The 19,311-nt window shown below is 49.5% G+C and overlaps 2 protein-coding genes across 10 annotated transcripts in view; one reads left to right on the top strand and one right to left on the bottom strand.

Annotated features, from left to right (window-relative positions):
* The window catches only part of SLTM (SAFB like transcription modulator), a 28,595-nt gene extending 26,075 nt beyond the window's left edge, over nt 1–2,520 (bottom strand). For 2 of the 4 annotated variants that reach the window (XM_044438606.1, XM_044438609.1), the window contains exon 1: nt 265–2,131. In XM_044438606.1, coding sequence (XP_044294541.1) covers nt 265–483 — 219 coding nt within the window. In that variant the 5' untranslated portion in view covers nt 484–2,131. Of the gene's footprint in view, nt 1–264; nt 2,133–2,238 lie in introns of those variants that run through there. The other 2 variants (XM_044438607.1, XM_044438608.1) reach the window with 2 other exon arrangements.
* A 3,042-nt stretch (nt 2,521–5,562) lies between these two features.
* Nucleotides 5,563–19,311, top strand: part of RNF111 (ring finger protein 111) — a 27,876-nt gene continuing 14,127 nt past the window's right edge. For 4 of the 6 annotated variants that reach the window (XM_044438597.1, XM_044438602.1, XM_044438601.1 and 1 more), the window contains exons 1-3: nt 5,563–5,654; nt 13,090–13,995; nt 17,100–17,226. In XM_044438597.1, the coding sequence (XP_044294532.1) occupies nt 13,110–13,995; nt 17,100–17,226 (1,013 nt within the window). In that variant the 5' untranslated portion in view covers nt 5,563–5,654; nt 13,090–13,109. The remainder of the gene's footprint in view (nt 5,655–13,089; nt 13,996–17,099; nt 17,227–19,311) is intronic. The other 2 variants (XM_044438599.1, XM_044438598.1) reach the window with 1 other exon arrangement.

The following is a 19,311-nucleotide window of genomic DNA, read 5'->3' as shown; positions in this document are numbered from 1 at the left end:
AGGCCATGTTTAATGGAAAAATGTCTTAAGCCTTCCAGCATTCTCCAAACAGCCTTCCTAACTGGGAAATTCTGGAAGTAGCAAGACTTTTCTGTATAACTACACATAGGATTGTGCCTTTACTTCTTGTTATGTGCCATTAAGTTGACTCCAACATGGTGACCCTATGAATAAAAGCCCTCCAAACTGTCCTATTCACAACACCCTGCTTAGCTGTTCTAAATTCAAGGCTGCAGCTTCCTTTATGCAGTCCGTCCAACTCACATTTGGTCTTCCTTTTCTTCTTTGCCTTTGACTTTCTCTAGCATGCGTGTCTTCTCCACGGAGTCCCATCTTCTTATGATGTGTGAACAGTATGACAGCCTCAGTTTTGCCATTGCTGCTTCTAGGGAAAGCTCCAATTTGATTTGATCTAGGACCCACTTGTCTGTCTCTCTGCTGGTCCAGACTGAATATTCCTCTAGCAACATGTTTCAAACACATCCATTTCCTTCCCGTTAGGCTTCTTCACTGTCCGTCTTTCACCCCCATACACAGGGATCAGAGATACAATGCTGTGAATGATCCTGGCCTTGTTCTCCAGGGATACATCCTCACATTTAATTATTTTTCTAGTTCTTTCATTACTGCCCTTCCAAGTCTCAGTCTTCAAATTTCTTGTCCACAGTCTCCCGCTGAATTGTATGGCCAAGGCAGACAAAACCTTTCACAATTTCAGTTACTTCATTGCTGACAGTAAAGTTCTGTAATTCTTCTGTAGTTATAATTTTTGTTTTCTTAATATTCAGTTCTGATCTTTTTCCTTTTACCTTCATCAGGAGTGATTTCAAGTCATTGCTGCTTTCTGTCAGTAATATGGTACCATCTGCATATCTTAAATTGCTGATGCATCCCCAATTTTCACTCCTTCCTCAGATCCTAATCCTTCTTTCCTTTATCATGTACAGCTCAAACAAATAGAAAGATAAAATACAACCTTGTCTAACACTTTTACCATTCTACTTCACTGTATTGTCTCCTAACAGTAGGTTATTGTCCATAATATAATTACACTTCAGAACAATCAATGGCTGAGGCACACCAATTTCTTTCAGAACCAGCCATGGCATGATCCACACAATCTATATTCTATAAAGCGCAGACTGATCATCTGAAATGCTTTGGCGCGCTTCAGTAGCCAACATAACATTGCGATATAATCTGGAGCGCCTCTTCCTTTTCAGAATCCAACTTGAAAGTCAAGCATTTCTTGCTCCAAACAGGAAGTATTCTTAGTTGCAATACTTTGAGCATCACTTTGTTTGCATGGGAAATTAGTGCGATGGCCCTATAGCTCTGCACTTCTTGACATCTCCTGCCTTGGGGACTGGTATGTATAGCGAATGTTTCTGGTTTGTGGGTCACTGTTTTGTTTCCCACATTTACTGGTATATTCCTGTTAGGATTTGGATCAATTCTGTCTCTTTAGCTTTGAGTAGTTTTATTGGTATCCTGTCTACTCGAGGTACTTTATTCCTTTCAATTGCTTTCAGTTTTCACCTCAGTTTCTAATGCTGTAGGCTCTTCCTCAGAGGATTCCTCTTCGAAAGAGTCTGTCATCCTTTCTTCTTGTCTGTACAGTTCTTCTATATATTGCTTTCACTTTCTCTAGTTTAGGACTTGCTTTTCCCTAAAAATTTAAGGGGGCAAGCCGTAGCCACTTTATATAGGGGCGAAAAGCCAGCAATTCCTAGCATACCCCAGCTAGCCCCGCTGGACAGGTTTCCTCCGAAGAATGCACAGGATCTTGTCCTTACTTAAACAGCCATCAATCCCGTGCCAGCTTAGACAGTCTCTGTTTGAACTGGCAGAAGACTGCGTCCCCTAATGCCTCCAGGCCCACATCGGGAAGGCTGCAGAAAGCGCGGGCTTGGCCGGTCCTTGGTCAGCAGCCACTCAGCTCGCGGCCCCGCGCGCTCACCCGCAAAAGGCCTCCGAAGAGGGAAATCTGGGGCGCCCGGGCGGCAGCCGTCGGGCTCCCCGGGAGCAGCGCTGGGCAAGGCCACGGGCCAGCGGACGGGAAAACCGCCGGGCTCCTCAGGCGGGGAAGCAGCCCCGCGAAGGGCCCGAGAGGCCTCTCCCTGTTCGCGCGGCGCCTGGGGAAGCGAGGAAACGCGGCCGCCGCCGCAGGCCCCTCCGGAGCCTCGGGAGCAGGCTCGGCCGGCAACGGGCCTTGCCGCCGCCGACTCCCTCGCCTACCTGCTTGAGGCGGCCAATGAGGACGGTCTTGACGCCGCCGGCGTCGAGATTGCGGCGCTTCAGCTCGGACTTGAGGTCGATGACGCGCAGCTCCGTGATCTTCTTGAACTCTGTCTGCGTCTGGCCGGGGCTGGCCGTGGCGGCGGAGGCCGAGCAGGCGGCGACGGGCCCCGGCGGCGCGGCGGCCATTTTGCGGGGTTTCTGGGCTCGCACAATACTCGCCCCTCCTCCGCCAGCCGGGCGGGCTCTCTCGGCGCGCGGCACCCAGCTGAAGGACCCGGATGCAGGCGGCGGCGGCGGCAGCGGATCGGCGTTAGCAGGCCCACGCGAGCGGAAGCGCATGCGCCGAGAGCCAGCCGTCTGCCCAGCGAAAGGAAGCGCATGCGCGGGGAGGGGCGCGGAGGCGCATGCGCAGCGAAACGGCCGTCTAAAATACGGAGGAAGCACCGCGCCTACTCATGCCCTTCCTCATCTTCCCGCCCAGGTGCGTTTGGCTCCGCCTCCTTTCGCCTTCCCGGCTGTAGATTGGCTCACTTGAGGCGGAGGCGGGCGCTTGAAGTTGAATGCGGGCCTGGGAGAATTCGGTTCTGCTCCTTAAGAGGAGAGGAAAAGGGGTTCGCTTGAGGCCCTATTCACACATGACGTGTGTAGTCCCTGTCCGTGTTGTGTTTTACTTAGGAGAAGTGTGTTTTAATTTATTACAACTATATCCCGGTTTTCGTCCAAGGAGCCCGAGATAGAGTACATGAGCCTCATCCTACTCCTGTTATGCCTTCACAACAACCCTGCAAGGTAGGTTAGGCTGAGAAACCGCGACTGGTCCAAATTCACTAAGTGAGCTTCGTAGTCGAGCAGGGCTAGACTCTGGATCCCCCAGTCCAGTGGTCTGACCATACTTGGCTTGTCAGCACTGCCTGGTGTGCACAAGGACTGCAGCCATGGTTCTGCACAAATGCAAACATGTTCCTCAGAAGTAAGTCATAGTGTGTTGAATGAGAACAACTCTTGAGTAAATACCATAGGCTTGCAACCCAGTCCCAGCAGTTCATAGAGCTGAAGCGTGCTTACTTCCAAATACTGCCTAGAATTGCACCCTTACTGCCTCTGATCTGTGTACCACTGATGTCCATGAAAATTACTCCCAGTAGGTGTGTATGTTAGGACGGGAGCCTTAATCTTTATATTTGTAGATGCTATATTTTGAAGTATACATTCTTGAGAGAGGCTTCAAAAAAACAAAAAAACAAAAAACCAAGCATACCAAGCACTCAAAATAACCCCCCAAAATCCACTGACATGTGGGGAATATTTACATATGTTTGCAAAGACTGCAGCTGGATTTAACTTCAGACCAAGTCCCACTGACAGCGCAATCTTCACATGCCCTGCTGAATTCAGGGGAGCTTGTTCTGACATTGGTTTTCAGGACTGTAGTTTAACAGGAGAAAACCTGTTGATTGCACTGGGGGGGGGGGTGGTGGGGGGGGGGGTTTCCCAATGCCTTTTTTTCCCCCCCCCCCCCCCGCAACAGTGCTGTTAACTAGCACAAGAGACTGTGACTAAGGTCTGAGTATGCACAGTTCTATTTTCAGAAATCTAAGGATGTTGCTTTCTCTGTGATCCTCACCATTTTCTAGGGAGAGTGAGGAATGGCTTCTGTAGGTAGGCGGAAAGAAGGCTCTTTAGTTTCTACGATAATAGCTTTGGCTATAGTGTAGTATGGAAATTAAATAAATAAGCAAATGTCTCCTTTTTTGACTGCCTGACATCTGTTTTGAAACCTTGAGATATTTAATTTTTCCTCTCCCAACCTCCCAGAAACATGAGATAACTCATGCATATTGACATGTTTCCTTAGGAGTAAACCTCATGGAACTTCCATGGGACTACCTTCTTAGTAAAGGTAGGATCTGGCTGCAAAAACAAGTCTAGTTTTCTCATTTTTGGCCTGAAATCGCTTAGGTCCACTTGTTGAAGAACAAGTCCTTGGAGCAGGCATGTATAGGATTGCACTTTGAATTCAAGTTCAAGCTTTGCCTTACAACAACCCTGCAAGGTGGGTCACAGTGTTCTCTGATCTCACAGCTGGAGAACACCAAGGCCGAGCAGGTGCTGACTTGCTCAGGACCAGCCAGGAAGGCCCACGCATGACGGAGCCCCCGGAGGCAGGCCTCTGCTGGAGACCTGATCGTTGCAGGTATGTGATCGTCCCGGGGGCTACAGTTAGCCGCCACCTCCCTTGGACTAGCGCGTCACCTTGAAGTCCCCCCAGCCCATGCATCGCCCGTGAGTCTCCGCAGCGGCGCCGACCTCTCTCTCCGCCGACCGGCAGGTGGCGCAGGAGCAAGCTGGGGAAGCGGAGCGGGGCGCGTGCGTCTCGCTGGTCGAGGCTGACGGGCTGCTCGCTTGACAGATTCTGCCCAAGCAGTTCCGGTTCTCTCTCCGCGCCGCTTAGAGTCCCCCATGTGCGCGTGTTGGGGGCGGTGGGGGAACGGCATCCTCGCCCGGGCGCTTCCTCCCGCCAGGCCGGTTTCTAGGATATGGCTGGATGGGACGCCACAGAGGCCTGCGGCTGGAGGGAGGGGCCGCGCCGGGCGCCGCCTCTGACCGCGCGAATTGAATGCCAAGCCGAGGTCGACAAATCGCCGGGTTGGCGGCTCGTTTTCGCTTAATTCCAGCCGGCTAAGCCGTTACTATTAAGTGGAGGGGAGCCGGTGGCCTACTCTTCTTTCATTGGTTTCCATTATCATTCTACATCTGAATGGCCCGCCTTTTTTCCTTCTCGCAAGGAATCCAGGGCGCCTTGCACGGCTTTTACTATCGTGGTGACTTGAAAGCCCAGTTTCCCTTGGGCAGTCTCTTAAAATTGTCTTTGCTGCGGCTATTAAACGAAAGACGCCACGAGCCTGAGCGCGATTTTGCTTAGTTTTGCATGAGAAGGGCAACTTTTCGCAGCGCGCCTGGCCTGGGCCGTGCTTCCCCCGCCGCCGGCTTTCGACCCGTGCGCCGCGAGCCCGAGGTGGGCGCTGTGCGCGGCCGGCCGTCTCCGCGCGACCTGCTTGGCGGCCCTGCCGTAAAGCGGCGCCGAGTGTCGTGCCGCGCGGCCGCGCAGGGAGGGGGAGGGGGGAGGGAGCGGCTGGCTGGCTGGCTGCTGAGGCGGCGGGCGAGAGGGAAGGAGCGGGGAGACGGGCCGGGCCGGGCCGGGCCGAGCGGCGAGGCGGCCGCGCAGCGGACTGCACCGACGCGCCTGCGGACCCGGCGCTCCAGGAGCGGCCACGGACGCGGGCCGGGCCGGGCCGGGCCGGGCCGGCGAGCGAGCAGCCAGGACGACGCGCCCCGCGGAGCTCTGAGGAGGGCCGGCGCCTCCGCGGCCGGGCTAGGCCGCATCGCCGCCGCCCCCCACCCGTCGCCTTCAGGTACGCGCGGGAGGGTCGGGGCCGCGGGCCGCGGGGCGAGCAGGGGGCTGGGAGGGCGCTCCGGCCTGTGGGCTCGGCCGCGCTCCCCTCCCCTCCCCTCCCCTCCCCTCCCCTCCCCGCCGCAAGGAGCGAGGGGGCTGTTTTGATCGGGAGCGATCGATCCTCCTGGCAATGATTGATCCGCCTTCCTGCCCCGGCGCCGCCTGTGCGTGCGGCGAGGTTGGGCGCCGGAGCCAAAGGCAGGTCCCTGCCCGGAGAAGCCTGCAGGAGAGATTTGGACGCGGCGGGAGGGGAGCCTTCGCGACAAGCCGAGACCCCCGCGCACACACGGGCTGGGGGGAGGGAGGAGGACAGATCGGCTAGGAGCGGAGGTCTGGGCTGATCTGCCTGGCTGCCCCTTCTGCCTGCCCTCTCCCCCTCGAGGGTGATCGTGAATAAGTCGTTTAGTAATAATTGTAATGAATAATGGAGATACAGGGCCGCCCATCTGCAGGGAACTCCTCAAGGTGGTCAAAGAAAAATGTAAGTTTCTTACCTCTAGGGGCTTACAGTTTAGGAGTGTGTGTGCGTATTTGATAGGAGCTCCTAGAAAAGATCATGGTAAGAGTAATAACCGTAGCAGCTGCCCCTTCAGCACCACATATATACAAAAACTTACTGGGGATAGGAGAAAATGAAACTCATACTTGGATGGGTTGGGTTTCTCTCTCTTGTTTCTCCTCTGTCAACACTCTTAGACATGATGACAATAGTCATATGAATAAAGTACTATTAGCTCACATGAAATACAACATGGTAACAGAAGCAAAAGGTAGGTCGCTTTTCTTGAGAAGCCCAGTGGTCTAGACTTAGATTGGGGAGCTGTGAGGATAACAGTGCATGCTCCTGGGAAAAGGTTACCAAAAAAGATAAGCTCTTTCTCTTTCATAGAACGTGGCAGCCAAAACAAATGACAAAAATACAGATGTTACAAAAGCTTTTTTGCAAGTGCTGTCTAGAGCAGTTGGAGAAAAGCATGTTCTCATTTTATGCAGAATGTGAGTAAGCTTGCATGGGTTTATACTTGTGGGACATGTACATGAGTGTTAGCCAAATCAAGTTCTGTGGGATTTGCATAGACATACATAGGATTGGGCTGTGGGCTTTTTTTTAAGCTTGGAACTAATTAATACCTTGTAAATGATATAGATGCCTTTTTTGTGCCTCTCCCATCGAAGTCTACGTTTAATAAAATAACCTTCCTGACACTTCCTACAATACTTGCTGGTGGATGGAGTGCGGATTGCAATGGAGAGCGGCATGGCACTTTAGTTCTAAGAGCTTAGGGATGTGGCCATGATGGGAAACAGGAAAGGAGAGGTGTGAGATGGAAGGCTGTGTCTTGCAGCAGAAGAGTGGGGTTGGACAAGCTTTCCTCTGGTTTTGGAATCCCAGGTCAGAGTCTGCCCTATATTTAGTCAGAAGCTGCAGATAGTGTGTGCGTTTGCAATCCAGATGTCACTGGCCATTGTGTGTCTAGATTGGAGAGGAGTGAAGCAGCCTGGCGAACTTATTTCTGGTAATTTTGTAGTTTGAATTATGCATTTCTTAATATTACAAGGCAACCTGTTGGCCCTCCATTTATGCTGGACTACAACTCCCAGAGGGTGTTGTAGTCCCTCAGGATATGAATGGTGGTAGGTGTGAAGGCCCTGATAGGCTCACTTTGCTGAAGCCAAGCTGCCTTGGAGCTGATCAGTCCCTGGAAGAGAGACTGCCTGGAAGTCCATGTATGTTGCCTTGAGTTTCAGCTGCAGGGTGGATGAAATATAAATGTAATAAATACCTCGGATGTATAATGAGGCATCTTCACTTCCACCCCAGCAATAGATCTCTGGTGGTAACCCTGATCAGTGAATTACCAAAGGCCATTCATAGTGAGTTCTCGGCTGAGCTGTAAAACATGACCCTTAATCTTGCTGGCCTCTGCTTTAACGAGTGGATCACAGGGCAGCTCTGGCAAGCCTTGGCAAGCTAGGTATCCTCACAGGATATGTGTTTTGGTTGTGGAATTGCTTAAACGTTAAGCGAGACAGAGGCAATTGTTAACCGTACTTCACAGGTAACAACTCTGGTATCTGGAGAGATCGCAAATAGCTTTTGCATGCAAAATTAAATTCGTTTTTCTATATGAGACTGAGAGAACAAAGGTGGTGATATGGTAATAGGGCTAAAACATAGAAGCTATATTACATGTGTGCATGATATAAAGAAATACCGTAGTGGATATGGGGTTTAGGGTGGTTGTTGTTTACTAAGTAACTTTGGCTGTAGCCAACTATTCTGTCCTGAAATGGGGAATCACAGAAAGGAGAAGTCATGCTAACAAGTCCCCAACTGTGTTCTCATTTGAAAAAGAGAGACCTTAGTTTGTTTCTAAACATGTTCTACGCATGTTTAGACAAAGGCCTACAACTCCCAGCATGCTCAAGTCAGCTCAGGCGTGCTGGGAGTCTTGGGCCTTTTTTCTTTTTATGCTTGCATCTGATTGCATCCTAAATATTCCAAGTGATAACATTTTATTTTTCCTTGTTGGTATATGCGCTTCCCCAGTGAAATGACTTTCTAGGATGTACCTTGCATACAATGTAAGTGAAATACTAGCAGTGAAAACTAGAAGTGCTGTCTTTGGTCTCTAGGATCCACCAGGAAAATTACTGTAAGTAACACTAGAGGGTATGCAGATTTCTTCAGCTTGATAACACAAAAAAAAAGGTGGCAGAGCAGCTTTTAAACTGAACCCTGCAGGGAAGGTGACAGGAACTGGCAAGCGTCTGGTTTGGGTTGAATCTTCCCTAGAGGATGAAGAGGAAAATGTTTCTGATTGCCCAAATGTAGGAGAAGAGGAAATAAGCCACAAACTTGGCCTGAATGCAAAAACAGAGATTGCACACATCTGGGGAAAGAGGCTGTGCGTAGGTGTTTCTGTGCAAAGTCTCAGAGCCAAAATAAGAGAGTGAGAGCCTGGCTCTAAATGAGAGGTGAAATACAGTGGGCATTATGGGCACTTCATGGAGAGAACCAGTGGGGTATTTCTAGAAAGGACAGGGAAGGGCATACTGAAGGAGGTGATTCCCTGCACGTCGTGGAGGGTATGGAGAGAATAAGAGAAACGTTCTGATGATCATTATGCTAACCTCATCACGGCTAGCAATAGAGGATTCTTTAAATATATTAGAAGAATGAAAACCGCTAGAAAGGCGATTTGATTACTGCATGGTAATGGAATTAAAGGAGGATAAGGAGATTGCAGAGAAGTGGAATGAATTCTTTTCATCTATCTTCACAGCTGAAGATACAGAACAGATACCAGTTCCTGAACTAGAGAAGAGACAGAAATCTGAGGAATTAAGGCAGATAGTGACAAAAGATGAAATTCTCAACTTTATTGACAGATGAAAAGTTAATAAATCACCAACCAACTATCCATCCTAGAGTTCTCAAAGAACTCAGATATGAAATTGTTGACCTTACAAAAATAGGTAATATGTGCTTGAGATCAGCCTCTGTACCAGAGGATTGGCGAATGACTGATTTAACACCAATTCTTGGTAAAGTCCTGTCTGACTAACCTATTAAGAGTTCTTAGAGAGTGTCAGCAAGCATGTAGACAAGGGGGCGATACAGCAGGCCTTGTTTATTTGGACTTTCCAAAGGCTTTTGTTGAAATCCCTCAAGGTCTCTTTAGCAGTCATGGAATAAGGTGGGGGACTTTTCTGATGGATCAGTAATGCTAAAGAACAGAAGACAGTGATTGGGAATAAATGGTAACTTCTGTAATGGAAGGAGTCAAACAGTGGGGTCCTCCAGGATTCTATACCAGGACCAATGCTTTCATTGCTATTCATCAATGATCTGGAATTAGGAGTGAGCATTGGGAAGGCCATGATTGCGGATGACACCAAACTATTTAGGGCAGTTAAACCCAAAAGGGATTGTGAGGAGCTTCAGAGGGCTCTCTTCAGGCTGGGAGAATGGGCATTAAAATGGCAAATGTAGTTGAACGTAAGCCTGTGTAAAAGAATGCCTGTTGGGGCACAAAATCCCAGCTTCAGATATAGGCTGATGGGATCTGAGCTAGCAGTAGCTGTTCAAGAAAGGGCTCTTGGGATTGTGGTGGATGACTTGATAAAATGATGTCATATGCGGCAGCTGTGAAAAAGGTAAACTCCATGCCATGTTAGACATGATTAGAGGAGGAACCGAAAATGAAACTGCAAATGAAACTGCCAAGATTGTACTCATATTTAGTTTTGGTGCACAGTAGAACATTATGTAGCTAAAAAGGACATTATTGGGTTGGAGAAAGTGTAGAGAGGGTCAGCTAAAATGATGAAGGGGTTGGAGCACCAACCCTGTGAGGAATGCTTACAACTGCAGTTGCTTAGCTTAGGAAAAAGGCAAGTGGGGGGGAGCACGTTAGAGCTGTGTGAAGTTTTGCATACTTTCTGTCATGGTAAGTAGTGATGGCAACCATTTTGCATTTCTGAAACTGGACACATTCATGGAAGAGAAGGCTATCAGTGGCTCCTTTATTGGCTATGCCCTAGTTCCGTCATCAGAGGAACTGTGTACCTCATTGCTGAGGTGCTTGGAGAGGTGGAGCTCTTGTACCCACCCTGCTTGAGGGGTTCTGTTTGCCCCCAAGGAAATGGGGTGCTGGGCCGGAGGGATCCTTGGTCTGCAACAGCATGGCTCTCGTGTTCTTGGGCGCCAGGCATGTTTCCTGGAGAGGGAGTTCTGCAGCAGAGAGACCGGCTCTCTTTAGTAGCACTTGCCTAACCTGTAGCAAGGGTACCCCAAGAAGGGCCTCTGATGGGTGTCCGAGCTGTCAAGCAAGGTCACTTGGGCACCAATAGCAAGACTTGATGGCAGAGCTGGGCAACTTGGGCAGGAGGGCGTCCAGGGACCATTTTTGATTTGCGGTTGCACCCCCCTCCCCCCCAGTGTGCCACAGTCTGAGTGGCAATCTCCTCTTAAAGGAACAAGTTGTTAGATGGAAAGGCAATGCTTGTCAGTGTTACAGATTGCTGAAAGGGTCAGTTTTAGTTTCAAGTTAAGTTTGCTCTTTTGGGCTCTCCTTAACAGCGTCAAACGCCATTCAGACACAGGCAGAACAGCAGATGCCCAGGAATTTGGCGGGATAGCAGAGACTGCATGAGGCAGTGGCTATATGTTTCTTTCCCCCTTCTGTGCTCGTTCAGAGGACTGCCTCTCAAATGCCAGAGCATAGTATTATCCATCAACCCCCTGGAAGACCCAAGTCCAACCAAGAGCAAAGCTGGAAGTTGGATCTGACCTGGGGGGAGGGTTAGGAAAGTGGATTTCCTTCTGTTAGTATAGTGCGTGGATGGGTTCCCCTTTCCAGCCTATCTGGTCCAATCGTTGGGTCATTCTGCTTCTGGTTCATTCCCAGCTTGCCTGTGCACACTCATACTTGCTGAGTCAACTGCTGGCTCTTCATTTGATTTCCTTGCGTATTTCACGGGTATCCCACAGTCCTAGATGGAAAACCAGAGTATGAAGGTTGTAAAAGGTATACACTGTTGCTCATCCCTCCCAGATTCTTATTTCTCAACAGGAATCTGAACTTTTCTATTTTGTAGAACTATTCCAGGAATTAAGTTGTATGCAGTAAAGTAAGCATCTTCTGCCATGCAAACGTGATGTTAACTATGAAGTTTTTGAATAGAAGCTTAAGCTTCAGCAATGTTGGCAAGTGTGACTTTGTTGTAATGATAAGGTTTTGTGCCCTTTCCTGCAAATAATCCAACTGGTGGCTGGAAATTTAGAGAAATGCTGGACTTTGTGTGAGTGCTATCTTTTTAATAAGCATTTTTCTAAACTTGGGCCTCCTAGAATTATGTTCCCTTGAAGGACAGTTTTAATTGTCTCATTAGTTAATAGACCATTCCCCAGAATCCTTCTTAGTTTTTATAGGTGAAAATGCTGGGCCATAAAGTTACCATTTGTGTGGCTTTAATGAGCTGCTTATGTGAAACAATGATGCAAGAAAATGTAGACAGGTCCCAGCCTTGAAGCTTTTCCTACAGCCAGGACAGATCTGTCAGCTAGCTCATACCTTGTAGATCTAAGGTAGATGCCAAGAAAGAGCATGTGGCACCGAGGCCTGGAGACATTGGATTATAGACTCGCTGTGAGCTAGTCTTGTGGTTGTGGACAAAATTTGTTATAGCTGACACAATCCTATTAGAGGCAAGAGAAGTGAAGGTGAACCGTTAACATCTTTGAAATTTAATTGCTCATTAAACTAGAGTTGCTAGCCCTCTGGGTTTTCACAGCAGCTGCACCAGATGTGCACTGTAGCGAATGGTAAATTTGGTAACACACTCCTTCGCTACTCCTTTCTCTTCCGTCTTTCTGCTGTCGCCCAGGTTCTGTGAGGCAATAAAACTATCAACTGCTAATTGGAAAAATGATGAGCAGCAGCAGATGAGCAGTTATCATGGGAGTAAGAGGATGCTGGAAGGACTGCATCCCAGGCGAACCTCAGAGCCTTTTGCCCTTGGCAGGTTCCCCTTTTGATGACCTTGTAAGCAGAAACCTGTCTGGCTGTGCAGAATCCCCAGATCCTGAACTTCACAGCTCCTGTGAGGGGCAAGTTTCTAGGCCTCATGGCTGTAGACGAAGCTTGGAAGCATGTTCACAGTTCCTGTGAAACCCCTAGGAAATGTGTGTGCCTGTGCCTGGCTGGGGGCGGGGGGGGGGGGGCATTCAGTAGTGGCTGGTGAGGGAAAGGAAAGCACCTCATTGCCAATCCCAGCCTTTGTGGGCTGCATCCTTCTCCCCTGCATGCCTGTAGCCTTCTGTCAAATAACTCCAAAGTCCTCAAGAAGCTTTTAAGGCTGAGGTGCACCATGGATCATGATTTCTTATGGTTTCCAAACTTTCCACAGCTCAGCTATAAAGTATTGTGGATTTTTGTTGGAGCTCGCAGTATGCTTTCTTTTATTAAATGTAATCCAATTTTAGAATTGTCTGAACTGCTTTTCCCCATGCCCCAAATCAGCACTTTTATACAGCCTTGAGTGCTTTCTTTGCAGAAAGCCAATTTGTATTAGTAATTTCCCTCATATAGGATATCTCTTCCTTGCTTCTCTTTGTATTTTATTTGAGATGCAGTAACCAGGGATTGTGGCAAGCATTTAGTGAAATCTAAATTTTCAGGAACTTCAGGACTGCTTTCTTCAAGGGTAGATTCCAAACACTGGATTTCTACAGACTTTTCTTGCAATGGGAAGGGAAGTAGTAAATCCTATCAGGAAGTTCTTTTCTTGAAACTTATGAAAGGGAAGCTAACTGTCTGACAGCTGGTATTTGCATTGCTCAACAGTCTAAGCATAATTTGTATTTCTTGTGTTTTGTTTCTGTCAAGGCCTTCCCCGCCATTTTCCCATGTCTCAGTGGACTCCTAAATGTAATATAGTCTATACCTTAGAAGCGGATATGAAGAGTGACGTTTCTTCTGGTGCACCAAAGAGCCAGGAGAGCCTGAAGGGGGTCCTCTTGAACCCTCCTCCGCCCATTGAAGCAGCCAAAAGCTTCCCTGGAGAAGACGCCACGATGATTGCCAGCAAAGTCGGGGATGAATTCTCCCACCTCTGTGGTGACTCTCAAAAGCAGAAGGACATCGCTGGAAGCCGTCCTGAGCAGGAGGCACTGGTCATGCGGAAGAAGCGCAAGAGTCAGCAGGCCGGCCCTTCCTGTGCTCAGAACTGTGGCAGCAAAGAGAACCCTCGGGTTTTAGGGTTAAGGCAGCGCCTCGATACCCAAAGTGAGGACAACGACTCCTCTTTTAGTGACTGTGTCTCTTCGCCATCATCCAGTTTGCATTTCGGAGACTCGGACACAGTGACGTCTGAGGAGGAGAAGGAGGCGGCCCCCGTGAGGCACACTCGGGCACTGTTGCATGCATCGAGCAGAACTCACGGTTCCCGGCCACACAAGTGGCCCCGGACAGAGACAGAATCCGTGCCGGGGTTATTAATGAAAAGGACCTGTTTCCACAGCAGCAGTTCCCTAAGGAGGCTCCCCTATAGGAAGCGGTTTGTGAAAACCAGCTCCTCACAGCGGACACAAAACCAAAAAGAGCGGATTTTATTGCAACGGAAAAAAAGGGAAGTATTAGCTCGGCGGAAGTATGCGTTGCTGCCCAGCTCCAGTAGTTCCAGCGAGAATGACCTTAGTAGCGAATCCTCTTCCAGCTCATCCTCTGAAGGAGAGGAAGATATTTTTGTATCAGCTGGTGAAAATCACCAAAACAGTACTGCTATTCCCTCAGGTAAAACCACCTCTTTGTGGAACGATTCGATTCTCCTCCTCCTGTTCTGCCTCGCCGGTTCTCTATGGCCCTGTCCACAGTGTAGTTAAATTTCAGTGGTACTGGTGGTAAACCTGCATTGTATTCAAAAGGTCCCCAATTCAGTCTCAGACAAATCCAGCTCAAGAGTTCATGGCTGGGAGAAACCCCTCTCAGAGGAGGCAGCAGTGGACTGGAGGATATGTCTTCCTACATTTGTAGGACAGGGAAGTGGGACTGCAGGTGAGTAAAGGATGGGAAGTCGGCCAGGATTCTCATCCTCTATTCCCAAAACTGTCACCTTGCCCCACCTTGGCAAGGAAAAGGCTTTGGCCTATGGAAGCCATGTCGGGCCAGACCAAGGGGCTGCCCTGAGAAGGAAGGGGGCTCGGTAGGCCAGAGCTTCCGTTGCTTACAGTAGCCTGCGAGGGAGTCCTGTTACTGCCATTGTCAGTCCCTACTGGGTGCCCAAAGAGGCCGCATCTTGGCCTGAGGCTTTCCCATCCCCCTCTTCAATCAGCAGGGTCCTGGGGCAGAAAGGTGCAGCCCCTGAAGCATCTCTTGCCAATGATAGGTAGGGCACAGGAAGGGAGCTCCTTGGGTAGATCACACCTTGCTCTATGAGGAGGGCTGTAGGATACTGGCTAACCACTCCTTTTAGGGTTTAGCATTACACTTCTGATCCTGTTGGAAATATGGTACAGACTGGGAATGTCGCAGGGCTACATTCCAGACCATACCACACCACACCTCTGGCCATGTATGTCAAAACCACATGTGCCCCAAGCTGGGAGCAGCAGTGAGCAAGATGGTCCTCACCCACCTCTGCACAAAGCAGGTGGCCTGAGCGCACTCAGCTAAGTAGGCCACACATTGGGCATGGTTTGTTATTGGGCTGACACTGACCGTGGTTTGTTACCTTGATAGCCTGTGTTTCAGCAGCAATGCGCAGTTCACTGATAACCCTCTCAACCAATGCTCAAGCTTGAGTGCAGGTCATTATGTTACCTAAACCTAGGCAGTGTGTCCCCTTGCTGTTGGCTTTCTTCTGCAGAGGTATACCTTGGAAGAAAGTGAAAGGGTTCCTCACCCTGTGCCCCCAGTTTGTGTTTGTGCCCCTAATCCAGCCTTCCCCAGCCTGGTGCCCTTTAGATGTGTTGGACTACAACTTTGAACATGGCTGCCTGGAGAGGGTGGAGCTGGGAGTTGTAGTCCAACACATCCAGATTTGGGATGGCAGCCCTAATGAAAGGAAGCCCCAGAGATGCACCAGTTTCCTGTTGAAATTGGCCGTACTGATGTGCGCAGAGGTCATGCTTGCGGCATCTCTTGCCCTCCTGCCACAGCTGTGGAGCACCTGCCTTCTGTGTGGAAGTTGCTTCACCACTGGCATTTCAGTCACTGTGGGCTTTCTTCATTTTATTTATTTCTTAAAATGCAGTGTGACTGTGGAGATGGATTTTGAAAATGTGTACCCTATGGCCGCACGTGACTTTTGCCCACCCAGCAGTGACCGCTGCGACTCCTGAATTGCAGGAGTGTGGGTTGTGCCCCTTCATACGGTGACCGTGGCAGGAAGTTGCGTTCCTGCTCGCATTCCATGGCTGCCTTCGACTTCCCCTCTTCCCTTCCTGGCCATTAAGCCTCTCATGGATGCAGATCAGCAGGTTGTGAGGCAGCTCCACTCTCCTAGTGCCAAAGATCCTGCTCAAAATGAGTGAGGCCAGTTTTAAAGAAACATTCTCCGTTTTGGATGGGCCATCCTTGTGGATGTGCTTTGTCGTGTTGCCAGGAAGATCCCTGTGGAGGCTTTCTGTAGAATCTGAATAATAGATCACATCAGTGGGAGAGCCAGTGTGGTGTAGTGGTTAAGAGCATGGGACTGGGGCTCAGACGACCTGGGTTCGAGTCCCCACTCAGCCATGGAGCCAACTGGGTGACTTTGGGCCAGTCACGGATGCTCAGCCCAACCTACCTCACAGGGTTGTTGTTGTGGGGATAAGATGGAGGAGAATGATGTAAGCTGCCTTGAGCCCTTTGTAGGAAAAAGACAGGATATAAATCGAAAAATAAACAAACAAAAAAGGGTCTTGTGAAGACTAACCCAATTACCGTAGATGTGCTTTCATGGACTCATCTGGTCTTCCCCAACCTGGTGCCCCTTGGATGTGCTGGACTGGTCATTTTCACAGCACCTGGTAGCCAGTTCCACCGTGCCTTCCTTTTCCTCTGTCCTGACGCTGCTACACATCGATTTTGTGGGGTGCGCCTGAGTGGCTTCACAGTGCATATCGGTAGCAGATTGCAGGGACCCCTTGGCACTCGTCGCAGTCAGGGTCACATGGTTTTTTGTCTCATGCCAGTGACCCTTGACTCCTTTAAAACACAGGGGTCAGTCCAAGATGGGCCCACCCCCCACACACCCAAAATAAAGCTGGAACTCGCTCAGAAATGTTAAATGTTTTTCTGGGCTTGCAGAGCCTCCAGAGAAAAAAGATACCAAAAGATTTTATGCATTGCTGTGGTCTCCACATTGAATGTCTGAGTAGTCTTCCCCAGTCTGATGCCCTCCAAAGCTATGCTGACCGGGGATGGTGAGTGCTGTAGTCCAACGCATCTGGAGGGTGTCAGGCTGGGGAAGGCTGGTCTGAAGGTTGTTGTCTGGAGGCTCAGGGTGTGAGCAGCTATGGGTGTCCTTGTTTGGATGGGTGGCGGTCTAGGGTATCCCCTCCCACAGCTGTGTGTGCCTCTTCAAACTCTGGTGAATCGAGGTAGGATGTAAATGAGGTGGACGTCTCTGATCTCATGAGGTCTTTGCTGGGGCAGGAGCCATTGAGGGCTACCAAACAGCCAGCTGCCTGCCTGCCTGAGTTGAAACTGCACTTGGGGCCCCACTGAACGGGGCTGCAGCCTCATGAAACTCCATGTAACCACCCTCCAGGAGAGTTGGCTTCCTTCTTTTTTGTTACATTTTCTGAAAAGCTTATTGATTGCCTCTGTTTTGCACCATATATATTTAATAACCTGTGCCATTCAATCCTAATGCAACTTGTCTCTCTCTCCACGTCTTGCCTTTGGCATTTCAGGGAGTATTGATGAAGATGTCGTGGTGATCGAAGCATCTTCCACTCCCCAAGTCACTGCCAATGAAGAAATCAATGTTACCTCAACAGACAGTGAAGTAGAGATTGTAACTGTTGGAGAAAGTTACCGGTAAGGGCTTCATGGCACTGTCTGGCAGCTCATGCCACCCTGCTCGTTGGCCGGAATTTGATGCAGTCCCTGGGGCAGGATTTTCATCGAACAGCAATTCCTTCAGCTTTGCTCGTTTGTTCTCTAGCCTTGCTGTGCTAGCTGGGACTTCTGGGTTAATTACAGAAGCTTCCTGAGATGGGTCACTTAGTTGTCATTTTGAGTGATACGCTAGTTTTTTAACTTGAAGTCCTGCTTCTTGTTACCTGCCATTCAGTGGTGCTCCTCCCGCTGCCTGCTTGGAAGCAGGCTCTTTTCTTAGAGGGAACCGGGCTGGGGGCACCTCTTGCATCCTCTCTAGAACCAGCCCCCCTGCCTCTTGCAGTGGGTGGATGCACATCCTAAGTCTGGGTCGAGAGCATCCTCCTGTAGTAGCCATCCCCTTCCATAGCTTGCTTACATTGGGAAAAGGTGTGAGTCAGTGGCAGAACACCTGCTGGGCCTGCAGGAGGCCCCAGGTTCATTCCTGGGGTCCTCAGGTAGCACCAGGGAAGCCTGCCTTCCTTCCCTCCCTCCCTCCCTCCCTTCCAAAAGCACAACAGCCCGTTTTGGACCACCTGCAGCTCCCTGGGCTGGCAGTCTGATTCCATCGGAGGGAACTTCCTCACCTCATAAAAGCTTCACTGAGCGAAACCACTTGGCTCTGAACTGAAGCATCATGTACTGCTGGTCTAGGAGAGGAGGTTTTGTCCCTTAAGTGGCACTGCAGCATTTGGTTAATTTAGGCTGCTGTGTTCCCAGATGTTAAGTTTCCCACCCAGAGGACATGGTTAATTGCGTGGTGTACCAGTGATGTAAGTGAATGATGATGTATGTACCTTTTTCTGTTCCTGTATTCAAAACGTAGGATTGCCAAACAATGGACATAAAACAGCACAAAGGTTCCTGCTGAAACCACAGTTTGCTTGCACTGTGGTTACACTCAAATACATTTGCAAGTAGTTGGCCAATAGCTCTTACTCAGAGGCATTAGTTCATTTTGTAGGCTTCCTTCATGGTTTTCCAGAAAGGGCCAATGCTGGGCCTAATGCCCTTTAAATGTTAGTCCTGTGATTGAGTAGGATTATAAAACAAGGCAGTAGTTGTGGGTTTATTTTTTCAATGTCGGGTTCTTTTCTCCCTTTGCCGTTTCATCTTACTGGAGGCCTCACAATTTAGCTTTTGCCATTTTCCCTGTTCCTGTCTCATTAAACCATATATACTGCTTTGTTTGTGTCGCACATGAAAGCTGCTTTCAGTGCAACTGCAGGGGTATGTTGTGGTTGTTCTAGGGAGAAATATGCATAGGCTTCTTCAGCTTTCAATTACTTTGGTCTTTGTCTTGCAACAGTGCTTTAAAATGTCATCCTGGATCAGACTGCGCTCTTAGATTCCTTGGTGCCTTGATCAAAGATAAATGGAATGCTTTCTATAACCTTCTGAGTTTACTCTAGTCAGCAGATGAGAAGCGAGCCAAATAAAGCCTGCCTCCCCTCTTCTCAGATTCCCCAAATGTATGATTCCTTCTCCCATTAGAATTGGTAGTAGGCTTGCTTCTAGTTCTGATACGGTGTCAGGTTTTTTAAAAACCTGGCCCTTCCCTCTAAAACAGTTCTGCTTTCCTGACCCTCAGCACAGTGCCAGCAAGCCACCTGTAGGCTGAAAACACTCTGCAGCCACTGCATCGATGAATCAGGAGCAGTGGAGAGCAACACGGGGGCTTATTTGAGCAGGCGCTTGCCCCCCTTCCTCCCCACTGTTATTCCCACCTCCATTCTTACCTTGCGCATTTGCCAGCCCAATATGGCACTAGCTTGCAGGGGAGTCCCGGGCCCCAGTTTTTCTGCCTGAAACCCACTTTAAAGCAGGAGTGCTGCCGAATGGGGTGGCTGTTGGTGAGTGAGCTTGGCTGAACTGAACTGAACATGTGGAAGTGCTGAACCTGCAACATGAATGTGCCTTTGGCTAGTTTCCAGACAGGGACGGGGGCTTTCGAAAGACTGATGTGCTGTATGGTAAGGGCATGGGAGAAGAGGAGGTCGGATGCCCTCAGAGGGTGGGGGTCTC

The sequence above is a fragment of the Varanus komodoensis genome, unplaced genomic scaffold (assembly GCF_004798865.1).
Source record: "Varanus komodoensis strain SLA01 unplaced genomic scaffold, ASM479886v1 scaffold33, whole genome shotgun sequence".
NCBI lineage: Eukaryota > Metazoa > Chordata > Lepidosauria > Squamata > Varanidae > Varanus > Varanus komodoensis.
Note: the sequence above shows the minus strand (reverse complement) of the source record. Positions and strands in the feature narration are given on the sequence as shown.